The sequence below is a fragment of the Felis catus genome, chromosome B4 (assembly GCF_018350175.1).
Source record: "Felis catus isolate Fca126 chromosome B4, F.catus_Fca126_mat1.0, whole genome shotgun sequence".
In the NCBI taxonomy this organism is placed as follows: Eukaryota; Metazoa; Chordata; class Mammalia; order Carnivora; family Felidae; genus Felis; species Felis catus.
In genome coordinates, this window is record NC_058374.1 from 15,070,877 (window position 1) to 15,090,588 (window position 19,712).

General features: G+C 36.0%; 1 protein-coding gene across 7 annotated transcripts in view; it reads right to left on the reverse strand.

Annotated features, from left to right (window-relative positions):
- Positions 1 to 19,712, reverse strand: part of MINDY3 (MINDY lysine 48 deubiquitinase 3) — a 95,538-nt gene that overhangs the window by 73,202 nt on the left and 2,624 nt on the right. For 5 of the 7 annotated variants that reach the window (XM_011283617.4, XM_003988125.6, XR_006600318.1 and 2 more), the window contains exons 2-6: positions 10,003 to 10,082; positions 6,300 to 6,360; positions 4,428 to 4,604; positions 1,095 to 1,146; positions 105 to 219 (exon numbers count right to left, since the gene is read on the reverse strand). In XM_011283617.4, the coding sequence (XP_011281919.1) occupies positions 105 to 219; positions 1,095 to 1,146; positions 4,428 to 4,604; positions 6,300 to 6,360; positions 10,003 to 10,082 (485 nt within the window). The remainder of the gene's footprint in view (positions 1 to 104; positions 220 to 1,094; positions 1,147 to 4,427; positions 4,605 to 6,299; positions 6,361 to 10,002; positions 10,083 to 19,712) is intronic. The other 2 variants (XM_019833986.3, XM_045060943.1) reach the window with 2 other exon arrangements.

A 19,712-nucleotide genomic window follows, 5' to 3' on the forward strand; every position in this document is an offset into this window, starting at 1 on the left:
TTGATTTACAAACAGTATCAAGAGTAAAATTACTCATCACAGCAGGAGAAACAGTCCTAAACTCAAACTAATAAAAGCCAGAAGAGGTAACTTCTTAAACAAACCTTTGTCAGTAACACAGAATACAAAAAAAGCAATACTCCAAATTTGTTTCCCCACATTGAATACTGGTCCAGGACAGCATCCTTTAATTCAGGTAAACTTCTGAATGATCTTTTTCTGGGGGGAAAAAAGAATTAAGTATTAGTACTATGATGAGAATGAGGACATTCACAAACGGGAAAAATTTTAAATCGCCTTATACATTAAACTGTGAACATACAAATGAGATTTCTGTAAGTGCCTCAAATTTTCAAATACGTATTTAGCCATAAAAGCAAAAGCTATTGCTGACAAACGTCCCTAAATATATACCATTAAAAAGAATGCCTATGTGGCAAGGAAACGCTTCATCACCTGGGTGACCTATCTGGCATCAATAAATTCCACAATAATTATACATATTTAAAGAATGGAGTGGCCCTCTCTAAAAGGCGTTCAAGAAAAAAGAAAACTTGACTCTGTAAAGGCTGAAGATGATTTAATAAATATCTCAATACCAAAGATAAGGTGAACATTTGTGGCCTCTTTTAAGAGAAATTAATGTCATATTGCAAATGCCATGAGTAATTCTACCAATGCGGCCATCCTTACCTTTCACATTAACACATTTAATGCTCTAATGAAAATACGAGCACTTTTAACAAAAATCCTAGAAGGAATCTGGCAAATAAGAAATAATAATTCAAATATTTATCCTATTAGAAATCTTTGCATTCATTCAGGTCAGAGAAACATTAAACTACAATGATTTTTTTTTTTTTCATTCTAACGATGGAGAAGATTTTCACATTACGAAAAGGTATATTTTGGTAGTTAGCTAATTTAGGAATCAGAGTAATTTAAGTAAACTTTTATAACTTATTATTTCAAAAACACTGGTAACAAACGAATCCTCAAGTATACAAATCTAAGTACCTTTCCATGGTATGAACAGACTTAAAATGGCAATGTGTCCACAAGGTAAGTATTTTAAATGTTCCAATGTTACTTACTGAATTAATGCATGAAATCGCTCAAAGCCAAGCTCTTCGACAGCCAAGGCAGCTATACATAAAAGACACTTTTCAGCACTCCACATGGCAAATAAATGACACAAGATACACACAGCAGGCTGTAAATACTTTCAAGCAATCAAAATTTTCCCTGTTTCCTTACTCCCTTAAAATTCTCAGTTTATTTTCAACTTTACTGTAACACAAATTTATATTTCAACTTCTTAGTTACCATGATTCTAACTAAAATGGATATGATACTGAGGATGTGGAAGGGGGATTAAATAATAAACCTTTACTTTCGATTCAGTTACACTAGGATAGTTTATAATATATGAAAAATTACTGACAGAGTGCTTCACACATCACTGGAATGTGTCCTGCACTTTTAAATATTCAATTCATAGATCCAAGAAAAAGAGCTAATCTTCCTCCTTCATAATATAAGATCTTTAGGTTAAATGTTTAATTGTTAAACAAATGTTATAAAAAGGCATAGCACTTTGAAACTACACAGGTTCAAAGACAACTTTAAGTTTGTTTCCTCGTTTACTTGTACAACTGTTGAGAAGTTTTCAGTAACTTATTTAGATTATGATTATTATTAACACAGCACAATTATAAATTAAAAAAAAAAACCAAAGTAAATAAAAGACAGCATTTAAATCCAAGGTAATGTCTCTGCAGCACTTTAAGTGTCAGGCCCCTCTCCAAAAGCGCTACGGGTGTTACGTCATTGAATCCTCTAACAACCCTGTTATCCCCATTTCACAGAAAAGGAACTGAGGCACAAAGAAGGAGCCTCCCTGGAGCAAAATGTAACTAACAACAGAGCTGAGATCTGAATCAAGCCAGTCTTGGCTCCCTCTACAAAGATACTCTCTGAAAATTTCATTACATGAATCAAAACACCTACTCTATCACAATGCACAATTTCACAAAAATTTTATACAGCAAATATTAGTACTTTTAAATATTCTTACTAGAGAATGAGAGAAATGGATTTATTAGGAGTTCAAAATTAGGATTTTTGATTTATAATTTAAAATGTCTCATGAGGCCAGCCTTTCAAAATCATTTTAATTTTCAAATGTTTCCAACAGTTTTTAAAAATCTTCACAAGTCCAAATAAGTTAATTTCAGTGATTTTTTTTGATTTGTGGGGGAAACAAACTGAAATTGAACCTGAGCATTCACTACTGCAAACAAGTGTGCGTTACCAAAAGCCAAAACTACACACACCACACAAGCCAATGAAATTAATGTTTGTGCAGAATGTAATATTGACAAGAGGGAAAACAGTTCACATGTAAAATCTCAGGATACAACAAAAATTCGGCCTAATCTTTTCCAAATTGTACTAACTGTTCTGCAGTGCTTGATCACTTAAATAATTTTACTGGATATACACTATGAAAGTAGACATAAAGATAGTAATTTAGAGAAAAGAGGCAAGCAAAATAAAAAGCTTAGCAGGCAGGATGGTGGAAAAATATACAACACAAGAAAAAGAACATAGCTGGGAATAAAGGAAAGAACAGGTAAAACAGATTGTTATATGAAATATAAACTTTAAGTTTTTTTGCATTTGTCAACATCTATGGCAAATTCTCAAATTTTCAGTTAAAAAAACTTGTCATATTTTTACAGTACTAAAAACAGATTTAACACAAGGTTTTATTTCATGTCCACTCTTAAAATGAAGCAAGGGAAATTGGAAAACTACTAAAATATGTTTTTTGAAGAGGAATTAAATCTAATATGCCCACCTAAATTAGTTACTGAAGTACCAAAGTTAATACGTTATGAGGCTATTTAACCTAGAGCAATTTAACCTGTAACTACAGAAATGTACAGTATATCCCATAGAAAGCACATCGCATACCCCTAAAATACTAACGAGAAACGTTACAAGAAAAGACCTTAGCTGTTTTCTTGCATATTAATATACAGATTGGCTTTAAGCAGATATTCTCTAAAACAACTTTTAATTAGTTCAACTATTCCTCTGTCAAAATTTTAATGTCCTAAATGCAACTATTAAACATGCTTCCATGCAACCCAGTAAAGCCTGGAAAATATCTTAAAACCAATCTTAAGATTTTTTTTACTACCGTCCTTGTGAACATTTTCTACTTGTTTTCTTCTACGGTCATCATCAATTCAAAAAGTATCTTGAATTCTTTTTGAAAGGCTAAGTTTGAAAGAACTGAACAGGAAAAGTCATTCAACGGTTCAAATTTTTAAAAACTGTTCCTGGCAAATGTCCTACTGTTAGAATTTGCAACTGTAACTGCAAAAGTAGGAGACAGAAGATGCTGACACATCAGAGTCATTTCAGCCCATGGAGACAATAGTCCCTGAGGGATCATCCTACATGGAAATGAAGATGTACATCACAAGTAATCAAAATTTACTCTCTATAAATCACGTTTATAATTTCTTTAAAAACAGTTTCTGCAGAGATGATAGTTATTGGAATGCATCATAGGAAGAAAAAGTCACTTATTCAATATAAACACGTGGAGCTACCAATTATCAAAAGTCACATACTAGCAAGAGAATTCCTGAAAAGAAAAACAGAAAAGCAATTCTTTATTTAGCTTCAGTACTATCAGACGTTTCCACTTTACTAGTTCGTTCTGGCAGTTTTAAGGTCAATTAAATAAGAATTTTCAAAGGCTAAAATCCACAGGGTACATATTTTTATGAATAAGAATAGCTATTATTTAAAGAGAAATCTTCAATAATGAAAAACTTAAGGAATAATTAAAACCCTTACTTAAAACTACCATAAAATAATGTGTATAGACTATATCGAGTAATATCCAAAAAGTTCAGGAGGAAAAGAAACAATATGTGACAAAGAACAATGTCCCCACCTTTGCTCTAAGAAACAACTAAAGGTATTTAAGAAATTTTCTGATGTCCCTAAAACCCCTTTTTTTCCATTACCAAAAAAAACCCCACAATGCTAAGGCATCTAAAACTAAAGTATGTAGGATTATGTTCCTTAAATTTTCTAAATGACAGTTCTAAAGCTCAAAATTTCATCAAGCAGACATTAACTAAAACGTTCTTAAAAAGTTTAAGAGATGCATTTCCTTTCTTTTCTCCAAAAGTGACAACAAGGGAAACAGGCCCCATTGCCCTCTGGTAGCTCAAAGAACTGAAAGGGAAATGAAAAATACTAAGGCTCCTGAATTAAGCAGGGACTAAAAACGAGATGTGTTAGGAGATTTTACACCTTTTTTTTTTCCTTCAAAAACTTCAACAATTTTACTAAAACAAAGGTACAAGAAACTCCTTCGGGAAGTAAAAAATAGATCTTACCAGAATGCTCCACTTGGCAACTAGATTCTGCAGGACTCCCAGAAATGCCCGCAGTCTGCTCCTCAGTTGTCTTTCCTCTTAACCAGGAAACCAGGCAGAATGCTCCAGAGTTGTCACAACAGGCACTTTCTAAAATATCACATAAGGTATGACAAAGGAGTTCCTTCCGCTCTTCCTCTAAAAATAACCAAAGTACCAGTTATGATGGTTTTCTTTGAATAGAAGAAAAAAAAATCCTGTCATGGGTAACAACAGTAAGAATGTTTTAATTTAATAACGAAAAACAACCATTTTAAGTGGATGGAGGATTCCTCCCCCAGCAAAAATAGTCTTACATTTTGGAACAACAATGTGCTTGAGGGCTAAAGTGTCATTACTATTAAATATTGCCATTAATTAGAAAAAGAATCCTGAAAAAGAAAGAACTAAACCTTAGGAGAGAGAAGTTCCCTGCACTAACCCGATACTGATCGCTCCCCTTCCTTGGGCTGTGAAGGGAGCAGTGAAGCCGTGAGGGTCCCTCTACTGCAGAACCAGGCACAATGTGAGGGCCTGCTGAAACTTCTAGTTTTTTCCTCATTTCTGAATGAGTCTAATGTCTTTGATCTCCTTGTCCCACAGGGGTAAGGCTTAGGAGATAACACACCATCGGCACACACAATACCAAATTCATTACATTAGCAGACGCCATCATGGTCATGTTGTATAACATAGAGGCTCCCGATGCCGTATTGCAGTGATTGGAGCATTAGACTTTTATAGACAGGAGCACAAATGTTCAATTTCTTCCGGAACCTTAGCCACCTCCTCTTTTCAAGCAGTATCACTCCCCAAAAGTAGTGCTGTTTCTGAAACTTTCAGGAACAGCAGGGGGAGATGGGTATACGAGCTATGCAAAATTTTATACTATGGGAAGATTTCTATTTCTAATAGACTAGTAGTTCTTTAAAGGAGGAACTATGTCATTCACTTTCTAACCACCACCATCTTTACGTTTATGACAATGCTATATATTTTATCAATGTGCATATATTTCTGTACAAGAAATACTTCAAATTTTACCAGTAAAGCAGTGATGTTAATATTAAATAGTATCTCTTGGTTTCTTCTCTACAATTTATTTTGCATTTCAGCTAGTAAATAATAAAAAAAAAAATACATGGGGGGCACTTTAACTTTTAAATTCAGTAGATTCTATGGGTATAGTTTGGAATGAAACTGTTCTGCCCTTATACACAAAACTAGGATTATATAAAATATCCTACATTCTTCAGAAGTTACTGTAAGGTTCACATAAGAGTGTTCACATATTAAAGGGAAGACGGTAAACCGTCAAGCAGAATGCAAACGTTTTATTATTATCAGCTAGCACCATACAGCTCTCTGACCTAATCATACTGCAGAAGCTATGACAGCTTCATCTGCGATTTAATTCGGTTCTTTGCAGTATCTGCATTGTGTGAGGCACTATACTAAAAGCTGCGGGAATGCAAAGATAACTGAGTTCCTCCTCAGAGCTAAGTGAGATAAAACAAACACAAATGACTATCCCTTACAGGGTGCTATCATTTAACAGTTGAGAGAAAGGCACCACTTTTTAGCGAGAGGCCAAGGGTTTATTTTCCCTTAGGTCTATTATCCTGTCTTATGCCTCTCAGGTAACCCAAATTTGGGAATATACACATTAAAATTTGAGGTCACTGTTCATGAAATTTTCTGAAACACTGAAAAAATAAAACTCAGGAAAAAAATACTCCATTTATAGTTTTTTTAAGATAAATGGTTTCAGTTCAAGTACTGCCAATGGAAGCTGCATAGATCATCTCTAAATTAGAAGGTGATGGAAAAGTTTATAGAAAGCCACTATCATACCTGGGCAATCCCTCCAAGAAGACTTCTCAGAAGAAAACAGGAGCTTCTTCAAAAGAAAGGCCTTTATACAATTAAAGCAATAATTATTAGAATCCATTATAAACAAGCCTTATTCTTTTTTTTTAATGGGAAAAAAAACCTAATGTATATCTCCTTTATGGTCTACTGAACAGTGTTATAAAATTTTCAGATAGTTTCCCTTCACATTCAACAGTAATTGAGCATACTATTCAGAATATACCACTATAAACTTGATTCTAGATCCCTACAATTCTTCTTTCATAATATGTACTTTCCGGCAAATAGAACAACGGACTCAAAATAACAGACACATAACTGGAAAATTAAAGAAACTTACTGCTCATTCACAAAGTAAAGACCCCAGAAACAGGAACAAGTCTACATTTCTCTCAGACACCTTGGGGGGAAAGATGTCACAACACAAAACTGGTTCTGCTCTATTAGTTCTGATTTGTGATATGAGAATATCACTACAAGACTCATCATTTTAAGGAGTTCCTAACTTCCTGGTTTAACTCAAAAAGCTTTAAGATTCAAAAGAAAAAAAACAAATTGATCTCTGACCTTTTCTTAAGTGAGCTGACTCTGTTACACTGATGACTTGATAGAAAGAAGATCAGTGTAGTGTTTCCTTCTCAAAGTGTAGTTCAAGGACCATTTCCATCCCAGTCACCTGACCTGTTTACTTAAAATGAAGACCCTTAGTCTCCACCTATTGGATGTGAATCTCCAGGGGGCAGATCCAAGAAAAAGGTTACTTGGACGCTTCTCACTTACTGTTTGAAAGTGGTAGTGTATTGGTAAGAGGACTGCTTTTAGTCAGACACATCTGGGTCTGAATCCTGGTTCCACTACTTTACTAAAAATAATAATAGCATAAACTTTAAAAGGCTGCAGTGAGGATTATATAGAATAATCTATGTAATACACTTAGCACAGTACCTGGCACCTAATAAGCGATCATTTGAAAGTATTTTAACAAAAAATGAAGTAATATTCTGCAGTATCTTAAAGAAGTAAAATCTAAAACTACTACAATCAAGTGTTTCTGACTTTTTCCCAAAACGGCAACAACCATAAAATGGAGGACTATAACTACATTACAAAAGTTGGGAAAAGTGAGGTGGGATACCCACTGTTTTACCACTGATGTGATCACTGTCAGTATTTTGATATACTTCCTTCCAGTCTTTCTTTCATAACTGTCTTAATTTTTATTACAAGTGAGAAGCATAATGGGTATGTGATATCTCCCATTTTTCTGTTTTCCAACAGGATTCCTAACTATAATTCTTAATCACTACATATCTATCGAGCTGTCGAAATTTACTCAAACATTACTTCATGTTTAAACATTATTGTACACTAGTCTTATAATTGTTTACTACTGTAAATATAAAAACTTCTTATTGAATACAATCTTTTCCATATTAAGGATTATTTCTTTAAGAAAGATGCACAGAAGTGCAATGATTTCATCAAAAAATATGCATTCTTATACTTCTGGTTCTAATGTAAATTTCCCTCCCTGAATCAAAGTGCAAATGTACCACACAGCAATATGAGTGTGCCAGCACCATCCTACCCTTCTAGGCCCTGGTAATTATTTTATATTTAAAAATTAGGAAGAGTCAGCAATAGAATCTAGTTGTAGTTTTCTTTGTATTTTTTTGGATTCCTAGTGAGGCTGAACGTCCTGATTCTTTGGTTATCCATCATCAGTCTACCTGTTATGCCTGCACACACATTATTTCACCACTGGAGCCTGAGTGGTTTTCTAACTGATTTGTACACATTCTTTGTAGAAGAAAGACAATATCCACTTATTGCTAATATTCGTTGCAAATCTTTTTTTGGTCCAAATCTTTTCCATCTTTCTCTTGGTGTTGGCAATACATTAGTTTTTCTGTGGTTCAGTATTATGTCAAGAACATATTTAGTATATGGTATCAGATGATCTAACTTCATTTTCCCCCTCAAACTGGCAACCAGTCTTATCAGTGACATTTACTAAATTTCATTTTATTCTACCAGTGATTTGTAGTTCCTTCTTTATCACGGTATGTGATAAATTCTTGGTAAACTGCTATCTATAACATGGTCTACTCCTGTATCAGCCATCTGGTTCCACAATAAGCCTATTCTGGCAACAGGACCATGTTCTAATTTTTATAGTTTGAAGAAGTTTTACTATCTAGACTTGCTCATTTCCCTTCATTAGGCTAAATGGTTTAGTTTCGACTTTTACACTAAAAGTATTTTAAAAACCCAAAATTCTTCATGATTGACAAGATTTATGTGACTGTGAAACTAAATTATGACCTCAAAGATACAGGAGGGTTTTGAACACTACAATTATCCCTTGCAGAAACAGCTATCATTATGGAAATATACTGAATTTTATAAAACAGGAAACTCCTGTGGTACACCTTACAGTTAACTACATTCGTAGACTTTTAGTAAAAACCCTGGGTGCTAATATGGCCCAGGAGGCCCTGGGTTAATAATCTAATTTAAATACAGACAAGCAATCTTCAAATCCAGATGGTAAGATTTTGCTAGCAACCAAAATCTGTCCCCAGCATAACGGCATGATAACTCCAATACTAATTCACAGTTAAATTTTATTCTTTATATTCAGTAACTCCCAGACAATGTTCAAACATTCAAATTTTTCTTAATTTTTAAATAATTTTACTAATGCAAACAAAATCAATTTTAGCCCTTAAAGAAATAAAATAATGACTTATAAAGGGTATAATTTGGAATCAGTCATGAAAGGATTTTTTTCCTCCTTCAGAGAAATAAATTTTTAATTTAATAATATGAAGTATAAGGCTTGAGAGACCAGTTTACTTCACAGCTAACAGTTCAGGAATGTGTTCCTTATGTCCAATGAAAAAATATCACATTAAATATGTACTTTCAAAATGTGCTGATTAAAAAACAGAATAAACTCCAGTTTCTTTTATAACAGTTGTGAAGTTACACTGCTGGTCAGACATTGTAAGTATTATAGTAAACCAAAAATTCAATTAGTGGTTTTAAAAATGTAATGATTGTAGCAAACTGGCCCTTGAAATTCAAACAATAGAACATATCAAGATTCAAAATCGTATACATATATTCAGATTAACACTACCTTGTGCAAAGAAAAACTTTTTTTTTTAATTTTGGAAATTCTGTTTGAAGTCTGTTATTACTAATTTTATTTTAAAAGCTGAAGCCATAGCCTAAAATTGTAAAGACAACTTATTTTTAAAATGTATACAGTTTTAGAGCATAAAAATATTCACTCGTTGTCAACTTTTTAGGAAAATCACTTCTACAGAAAGAACAAATGAAAATAATATATTGCTATGATGTAGCTATCCCTAGTATAAAATGCTATTACTCAACAGGATCATTGTATTAGAAAGATGTCATTATCATTAATTCCTAATTTTCTGAAGGTCAGGGAACACCTATTCTGGTTTTTTTGATGTAAGATTGTCAAAAGGCTATTGCTGCATAACCTGCTGATGTTCTGAACTCATTTTTATTCTGGATATTCATAGCACAAGAATAAAAAGTTAAGAGATAACTGATCATGTCTCGTGACACAGATATTAGAAAACAAAAAATTAAGTATGAAACGTTTGAACATGTCCCTCTAAGGAGTCGGTAAAGTAGTCTATGTTACCTGAACAGGTGCAATAACAGCACAGGGGCCACCTTCAAACTGTTCTAATGCAGATCCCTCTGATTCACTAAACACAAACCCTAAAAATGAAAGCAAGTAGCAAAGATTAAAAATGTAATTCAAACAGCAGCCCAAAGAATTTTTAATGTACTTTGCTTTGAGAAAGACCACTTATTACAAAAGCAAAATATCTCCAAGTTAGGCACAGTGGTTCTTAACTTTTTGGGGTATCAAGGAATCCTTTGAAAAAAGATACAGAGCCTATGTTCCCACCCCTGTGCCACACACACGCACACACACATTTTGCCCCAGGGAGCCCTCTCAGTAGAATAAAGGAATAAAGTGTGGACCTCAGTAAAAGACCACTAAATTAAGTCATTTACTTGAAGAAAGACTAGATACACTATCTACTGAATTCAAACAATTTTTAGGACCTTTCTGTACACAATCTCTTTCATTCCAATCTTTGAATCACATTCTATAAGCTAAAAATTAAATGGCATCATAGACAGTGTATGTGTCCACACTAGGTCTATCTCAATATCAGTGCTATCCAACCAAGACTGACTGGGAACAACTAGTACAAGTTCATTACAGAGAGCACAGGGCCAGAAGTATGGAGGATTGTATTTGTATCACCTTCAGGAAATCATTTTGCCTCTGTAGGTCTCTGTGTACTTATCTTTATAATGATTGTTTCCGGGGCGCCTGGGTGGCGCAGTCGGTTGGGCATCCGACTTCAGTCGGGTCACGATCTCGCAGTCCGTGAGTTCGAGCCCCGCGTCAGGCTCTGGGCTGATGGCTCAGAGCCTGGAGCCTGCTTCCGATTCTGTGTCTCCCTCTCTCTCTGCCCCTCCCCCATTCATGCTCTGTCTCTCTTGGTCTCAAAAATGAATAAACGTTAAAAAAAATAATAATAAATAAAATGATTGTTTCCAATTCCAACATGCTAAGAACGTGTAAGGTTTCACCTGTAGTTCAGTCATTCATCCAACAAACATTTGATGAACGTTAAGATACTATACCAAGCATCTAGGATGTATGCATGAATGACAAAGTCCCCGGTCTGGAGGAGCCTACAGTACAGGTGAATATGGACATAGGAGCAAATAAATAATAAAGAATAAGTGAATGTTACAACAGAAGTATGAAGATAGCATTGTGGATATAGAGAGGAATGATTTACATGCCTGAGTCAAGTTATAACAGGTGACTTTGAAGCTGATTTTGAATAGGAATTTGCAAGACACAAGGGTGGAGAATGACTCCGAGGTAAAGAAAACACCTTTATTAAAGGACAAAGGTTTGATAAGAGCAGGGCAAGTTTATGGGTCAGGGGGAAATTTAGTGTAGCTTAAAGGTAGTATGGGAGATGGTAAATGGGAGGAGAGAAATCTGACAAGAGGTTAATACTGGGAAGGGCCAGACCATGACAAGTACTGATTAAATAATGATCATACTGGATTTCTGTTTCTTTTTAAAAAGAACAGAATGGGGATAAGACTGTTTCAACAGCCATACAGAGATGGTGTTGACCTAATAAAACTGACATTAGTATGGACAGGAGGAACTATATCTAAACAGTATTTCCAAGGTAAAAGTTAAGATTTGATGTGTATGTGCAAGTGTGACAAAGACATTAGAACAGATGCTGAAGTTTCTAGCTTGAGACATGAGGTGATAGCAAGTGAGATTAGAAATACTGTCGAGGATCCCATTCCATCCACCTCCTCTCTTCGAACCTTTCAATCCCTCTCTTTCAAACAGTACTTAAATCTGGATCTCACATATTTAAAAACAAAAAAATCCTCCTTAAGAGTCCACCAAAAGCTCCTTATTTACTCGAGTTGAAAACTTCTAGCGACACAAAAACTGGCACACAGATGTTAACGGTTCCTTTATTCGTAACTGCTAATGGAAGCAACCAAGCTGTCCTTCAGTAAGTGAATGGGTGGCTAAATGAACTGTGATACATCCAGACAACAAAGTATTTGTTGTATTTTATAATTTAGGGCACTGAAAACACTATGAAACCATAATAATGGATAAAAGTCATTATATGTTTGTCCAAACCCAAAGAATGTACAACATCAAGAGTGATCTGTAAACTATGGACCATGGATGACAATGATATGTCAGTGTAGGTTTGTCAACTAGAACAAATATTCTACTGTGGTTGGGGGTAATGATAATAGGGAGGCTATGCATGTTGTGGGAGCAGAAGGTATATGAGAAATCTCTGTAGCTTCCCCATTTTGCTGTAACACTGCTCTAAAAAAGTGAAGTCTTAGGGCACCTGGGTGGCTCAGTTGGTTAAGCATCTGACCCTGGCTCAGGTCATGATCTTACAGTTTATGAGTCTGAGCCCCATATCGGGCTCTGTGCTGACAGCTCAAAGGCTGAAGCCTGCTTTGGATTCTGTGTCCCAATCTCTCTGCCCGTCCCCCACTCATGCTCAGTCTCTGTCTCTCAAAAGTAAATAAACGTTAAAAAAAGTTTTTAAAAAGTCCAAATTTAAAATATGCATTGGACCAGTAAAAAAATCCACCAAAAACTCCAATCACCACTCTCTCCAAGCCCACCCAGTTGTCTATGTGCACTATCTCACTCTCTTTACCTCACAATTTATTCAACCCACACAAATTTGGTTTTCAACCTATGACTGCACCAAATTCATTCTCACCAAGTTCATCAATGACCGGTACAGGCTGTTCCTCAAGTCTCTTCTTATTTACTCCCGAGAGAATCATCTGAAATGCTCACCAACAACTTCTGAAAAAGCTTTGCCCCTTAGCTTTACTGGTCCAATTTTGTTTCAATTTTCCTTTTTTGTTTCTTCTCAGTCTCCTTGGTCAGTTCCTCTTAAATGGTAATGTTCCTCATGTCTTGGCGTTAGGAGCTCTATTTTTTTCATTCTAGACATCCTCCTTGGGTAATTCATCTACTCCCAAGATTTCCATTACTGGTAGTATTCAGGGAATTTTCAATTAGAGCCCAGATTAGAACTCCAGACATAAACAGAATCTCATTTCCTTACCATGGTCCTGTCTGATCTGCTTTCCACCTGAATCTCCTCTCTCATCCTTTGCCACTCTTCCTCTCAGATTTCAGGCAGGCTGAGCTTCTTCCAGGTCCTCAAATATCCCTATTCTCTCCGGTTTCTTACCCTTTGAACATACTGTTCCCTACACTGGAAACATTTGCTAACCCTTTCTCTGCCACTTGATGGCAAGATTCTCTTGTTTCAAGGCCCCAAAACATGACTTCTATCTGTCCATTTCTATCCCATCTCGGTAGACCAGATCAAGCCATGATTGTCTCTCACCTCGAGGACTGTTAAGAGTTTCCAACTAGATGTCTCCACTCCTCCCCACCTGTCCTGCCTCCATCTTTATTTGTTCACCACAGACTTGCCACAGGAATATTTTAGATTTGGAAATCAGATTTTGTCCCAGCCTGCTTCAGTACATTTCAGGGGCAATTAGAATGAAATTCAAACTCCTTTTCCTGGCCTTATAAGACACCATGTTCTATTAAACCCACCTTCCCTCAGTTCACTCTCATTTTTATCATCCACAGTGATCTTACAACATGGCAACATCTTGACTTGAGACCTAGTGTTTGCTGTTTCTACTACATGCATGTCCCCTTCTCTCTTCACAAAGCTGAATCCTTCTCCTTCTTAAGGACTCATGTTGGTGTCGACTCCTCAGAGATACTCCCTGATACACCTATCTAAGTAGGTGTGTCTAAATATCTAAGACGGTAGGTCTCTCCTACCATCCTCCAGAACAACCAGTACTTTTCATAATCTGTGATTACGATATTGTTTACTTGTTTATTATTGGCCTTACACGTGTCTTGCGTGTTCTGTTGCCCACTGTTTTCCTAGTATGTTGTATAGTTAATGTTCCATAAATGCTTTTTGAACTGTTGCAAGGAAAGAAAATGGGGGAATTTGCTTCTAGGTATTCCAAGTTCGGTTTTGAGATAACCATTTGGCATTATTTAGAAGAGGGGGAAATATGGGTTTGGAGCTCAGGGCAGGGGTTAGGATTAAAGACAGCAATTTGAATTATCTTCAACACGGCAGTCATAGTAAATGAGAACGTGTAAACAAAGACAATGGAGCTGGGAACATTAAAAAATAAGCAGAGGCTGAGTCAGCGAAGATGGACAAAAAGATTAGAAAGGTAAGAGAAAAACACATTGAAGTCCTCCAGGAAGCAAAGAGTAGTTACTTATTACAAATGCTGCTGAGAAAACACATAACATTCAAACAATGGATTAACCACATCACTGGGAATACAAAAGAAATCTAGAGCACTGGAGAGAGTAACCAAATTTTAAAGGGTTGAGGTATGATTCAGAATACAAGGAGAAAGAGTAAATACAAACTATTTGTTAAACAAGTGAAAAGGAAAAAGGATGATATCTTGAAGGGCAGCTGGATAAAGAATCATTATTTATTATTATTTATATAGGCTGAAGGACAGGAGTTTAAAAACAGGAAAGGGGCGATTATATGGGAAAGAGGAAGTTTAAAGACACCAAGTCCTCAAAGAGCTATGGTGTGGGGGTGGCGAGACTGGATACAGAGAGGTCCTCAAAGTGTGGTCTACAGAACTTTGGAAAACTGAGACCCTTTCAGGGGATCTAGAAGAGGTTAAAATAATTCTCATAGTGGTACTAAGACATCATTTGCCCTTTATGCTGTGTTGACATTCACAGTGATGGTACAGAAGTAATGGTGGGTTTTACCGCTGGTGCCTCAGCACACATGAAGGCAGTGTGGTTAAGCTGTGCTAGCAGTCATCCTAGTAAACAAAACCACCCTCTTTGACACAGAAAAAGCCAATTTAACTTAAAGAATGCCCTTACTGATGCTAATTTTATTAAATCTTGACCTTGAATAAAATGTCCTTTTAAAAAATATTCTGCATGACAAAATGGAAACTAAAGCACCTCTGCTACATACCTTGATAATGACCGTTGTCTCAAGAAAAAGCACTTGTGTAATTTTCTGAATTGCAAGCTGGAACTGCTTTTTTTGTAGAGCACTGTTTTTATTTTGAAGAGCTATCGACAAACTATGATTATTCAGACCTGGGTATGTGGCAGACCTTTCTCAGAAGTGAATGAAGGAAGCCTAATACTTCAAGGAAAATAACAGACTGTATTTTTGCCAGTGGTAAGTTTTCAGGCTTTCAAGCAATAACTAAAATTTTTGGAAAACCTGCATGCACCACTGTGAACTTGACAGCATCTCAATTCTTAGAGGTTTTTCTAATGAGATCAGAGGTCATAGTAATAAATATGACTTCTGATATTGTATAATGAAATGTGTTAACATCTCTGTATAAACCAGTGGACCAGTAACTTCCAGATGATGGATGCATGCTGTTAGAAATGAATGCATGGGTAAAGATCCATTCAAAGTACAAGGCAAACCAATGGATTTCAATTTAAGAGAGTACAAAAAATTCATTGATGTGGCTTCTGATTCCAGATCACTAATAACCTGTAAGAAACTACCACTTGCCAAGTTTGGGTGTAGTACTAAAGAAAAATATCCTTAATTGTCTGAAAGGCCACTGTAACTCCTACCTTACCAGTCGCAGTCTTTGTGAGGCTGGGTTTCTGCATACACTTCCTAACAACATCCTAACACCCTGTAAAAGACTGAACAGAGAAGCAAATGCAAGGAGCCAGCAGTCTTCTAATGAGCCAGACATTCAAGATACTTACAGAAATGTAAAACGATGCCTCAGGTCTCATTAATTTTATTTTTCATATTGAAATCTTAATAACTTTTAAGATTATAATGGGGCCCTGAGTTAAAAAAACAAAAAACAAAAACTTGAGAGTCGCTGGCCTATGAGAAGAAGTGAATCTTGGCAGGCTTCTAAATTAACTGTTCAGGCAAAGAGGGAGAATAAGAGTGATTTTTAATTACTAAAAATTAAATTATTAAAACTTAAAATTTTAAGTTTAATTATTCACAATTACTGAATAAGAATGAGGGGAATCGGAGAGAATTGAGAAGCAGGTTAATTCTGACAGACATAACAAAAGCTGACAGGATAAAGAACTAAGAGAAATACTGAGGGCTCAGCTAATGTTTGATCGCTGCATTTGTATTGATGGTGACAACAATTTTCTCCATCAGTACACAGCAGCCTGGGAAAAACAGAACAGATGACAGGCTAAATGGAGGGGAGAAACAGGTGCGATGCACAGGACAAATTCAGTAAGGACAATGAGACCTAAGGGTGCTGGTTATCACGTCAAGACAACTACATCTGAGGTCAACCCAGGAACAAGAGCTGAAGCCAAGAGGCCCCCACTCAGCCCAGCTCTGCTCCTACTGGATGGAAATAGGGGAAGGGACCCTGGCCTTGGGCCTAAGGGCAAAGGTGAAACCAGGCTCTGTCAAACTTTCAGGGTACGTAATAAACATGAATCAGTACTGAATTCTTACCTTCCTTAAAATTACTACGAATGTAATGCAGTTGTCAAGATCTATGGGTGGGGCTTATAGCTGAAATGCGTTACAGTGAGTTGTTTGGTATGTTAGATATAAAGAGACCCCATGGAGAGAATTCTTGGCAGACCTACTGCCCACCAAATTCTGTTTAATTACAGTATATGCGTTTGACTGTGTTAACAGATAATGAACAAAGGCCATTAGTGCACAAAAGGAAATACAGTCAACTAAAAGTAAATTAAGTATTCTATTCTAAAACAGGACTATGCTAAATAGGCTTCTCCTTTCATAATAAGGTTGTGCTTGAATTCAAATTTTTTAGGATATAGAGTTCTCTCTTTTGTATTCTCATATTTAAATTACTTCCTACTTTTAAAAGGAATTAACTTTTCACAAAATGGTTGTTTTTCCTGATTAGATCCAGAATTAGCCATCTAAAGCATCTGATCCTAAATATATAATTTTGTATCACATTCCACAGTATTACAGACATGAAATCTGTTTTATAGCTTCTAATTTAAACCTGAGCCATGAACTTCTTTGCAATTTTCTAACCTTTCACTTTCATGTGACTTACTATGCATATATACATTATTTAAACCAGTTTTACAACTTCTGTCCCCATAATTCTGGATCCCCATGTAAACAAAAGCCTGGAGGGAAAAAACTTGGTTTGTCATTACAAACTCGATGATAATGGTTGAGCCAAAACTGAACTGGGCCTTACTTTCCTCATCTATGAAAATCAGGAAACTACAATTATCCTTTGCTCTCTCTCAGGGTTGTTGCAAGGATTAAATAAGACTTCCAAAAACTGTAAAGTATAATACAATTTAAGATATTATGACAGATACTTTAAACTGAAAAACATGTATTCAAAGTACCAAGAAATTAACTTTTTCATATAAGTTCACAAATTTTAAATTTGAAAGAAATGGATTGTAGATGACATGATTCAGGTAGGTTGGAGAAAGGAGTATCTATTCTTGAGAGAAATAAAAGGCTTCCACCAACAAAAACCTCTGAAATGATACGATCTCACAGTATTATTCTTACTTTAGAAGAAAAATTAATAATACTGGCATATCATTTTGTTATTTTGGTAAAATGTTAAATCACATTATAACAAACGTATTAACTTGTAAATACATTTTATACTTAAGTACTTCAAATAAATACTTAAATACTTTATACTTAAATACTTTAAAATAAAACGATCCCTCACTTTTCCTAATACATAACTTTTCCTGAGTTATTTAAGTTTTATTTTTTCTTCATATTACATAACAAAAATTGTCCTATACCCAAAGTCCAAACTCTGATTTGAACCAACCACAGCTCCATTCCCCACCTCACCCCCAAAACAAGGCAGTGGTATAAACAGCAATTGTGTTTCTCCCTTTCTGGCTAATCTTATAGATGAAATAATAAAATAAAGCTTAGAGGAAAGGGGGGGAAAAAAAGAAAAAATGGTTTCTCAGAGTTTATAATCTAGATCAGGGGTTGACCCGTTTCTGTAAATGCAGTTTTGGAACACAGCCACACCTGTATTATCTAGGGCTGCTGTTGCTGCAATGGCAGAGAGGAGTTTTAAGACAGAAATAATAAATGCCAGTGACTCTTCTACAGAAAAAAAGTTTGCCAAACACTGAACTAGACAATCAATACTGAAAAACAAAAAAAACCCACAAATATTCCCAATAAGTCTAATGACTAAATGACTTTGGTTCTGCTGGGAGCTGGTCACTGCGACCACCTGCCATTCATCTCCAGTGCTACTGTCATTGGTCCAAGTCACCACTTCCTCCCCGCTGCATTACTGCCTTTGTCTATCATTTCATCTTGCTGTCTCACTCAAGCCACTACAGTCTACCCTCAAACACAGCAGTTAGATCAGTCCTTTAAAAACTTGTCATGTCGTCTCTCTCTGCTCTGAACCTCTCAATGGCCTTTCATTTCATTCAGAAGAAACATCAAAGTTCTGACCATGGCCTCTAAGGCTTTCTAGGCCACTGGATGAAAATGAGGTCTTACATCATCGTTTATTACTCTCCCCTTCCCTCATGCCTTCTCTAGCCGAACTAGTCTCCTTCCTGTTCCTTGAACAAAAAAGCAAGGAATATTCTGCATTAAAGTCTTTTATAGTGGCTATCCTCCCTGCCTGGAACACCCTTTCTTCATATAACTGCACAGTTCACTCAGTTGCTTCAAGGTTTGCTCAAATCTCATCTTAAAATGAGGCCTAGCCACACTACCGCACTGCACAATCCCTAGTTCTTTACCTTCTAACTATCACTTATGCTCAATTTATGCTATGCGCATTATCTGCCGTCCTTCCCATCCCACCAAGTCTAACCTGCAACACTGCTGCCTGGAACACTGTTGCAGTGTGTTTCGGGAAGAAGGCAAGGAGGACAGACAGTGCTTTTGAATAAGAGGTAGAAAATACACACTTTTCTTAAAAAACTATCACAGGCAAGAGAGCAGGAAGGAAGGCGGCAGGAGAGACTCAATTTCCTAGTTAGAAAATAATTGCAAACCTTAAAAGTACGTCTCTGAAAGAAAAACTGGCAAAAAACCCCCCACAAAACCCTCTTTTTTTTTTTTTTAAGAAAAAGGAATTGCAGAAGAGAATTATCTAAAACTGCCAAGTGAAATAAAACAACAACCATGTGCCACTTCTGTGGCTCACTGCTGTCATGTACAGTCTGTAACTGGCAGATCAATGAAGAGAAAAAAAGCAACTCTGGGCTGCACCAACCCCTGCAGCTTGTTTTAAACCCATCAAAAACGTTTAATGTGACCAATCGATATGGTCTCATAAATGGAATATCCCTAAACATAATTTTACAAATATTTACCCTAAACATCTCACCCTTTTAACGTGCTTCCAAAAACCTCGTTACGATTCCAGTTGTCAAAACACAGTGACAGACTGTGAACTAGAGCCAAAGTTGGTGTCACATTACAAATGCTGTAAGGCAAGTGCAGCAGAGCCGCGTCCTGTGCCTATGCTCAAATCCCAAATGACCGCCAAAGCGATCTTCAGCAATGACTTCTGCCTCCAAACGAATAAATGAATGTAACAGCTAACAAAGCAAAACCATTAACAACCACCCTCTGATTCAGAAGTGGTAACTTACAAATACATATTTGGCTGCCTGAAAATCTTGATCAGTGTAAGACCATGAAGAATTATCTACCCACGATATAAACACTAAAA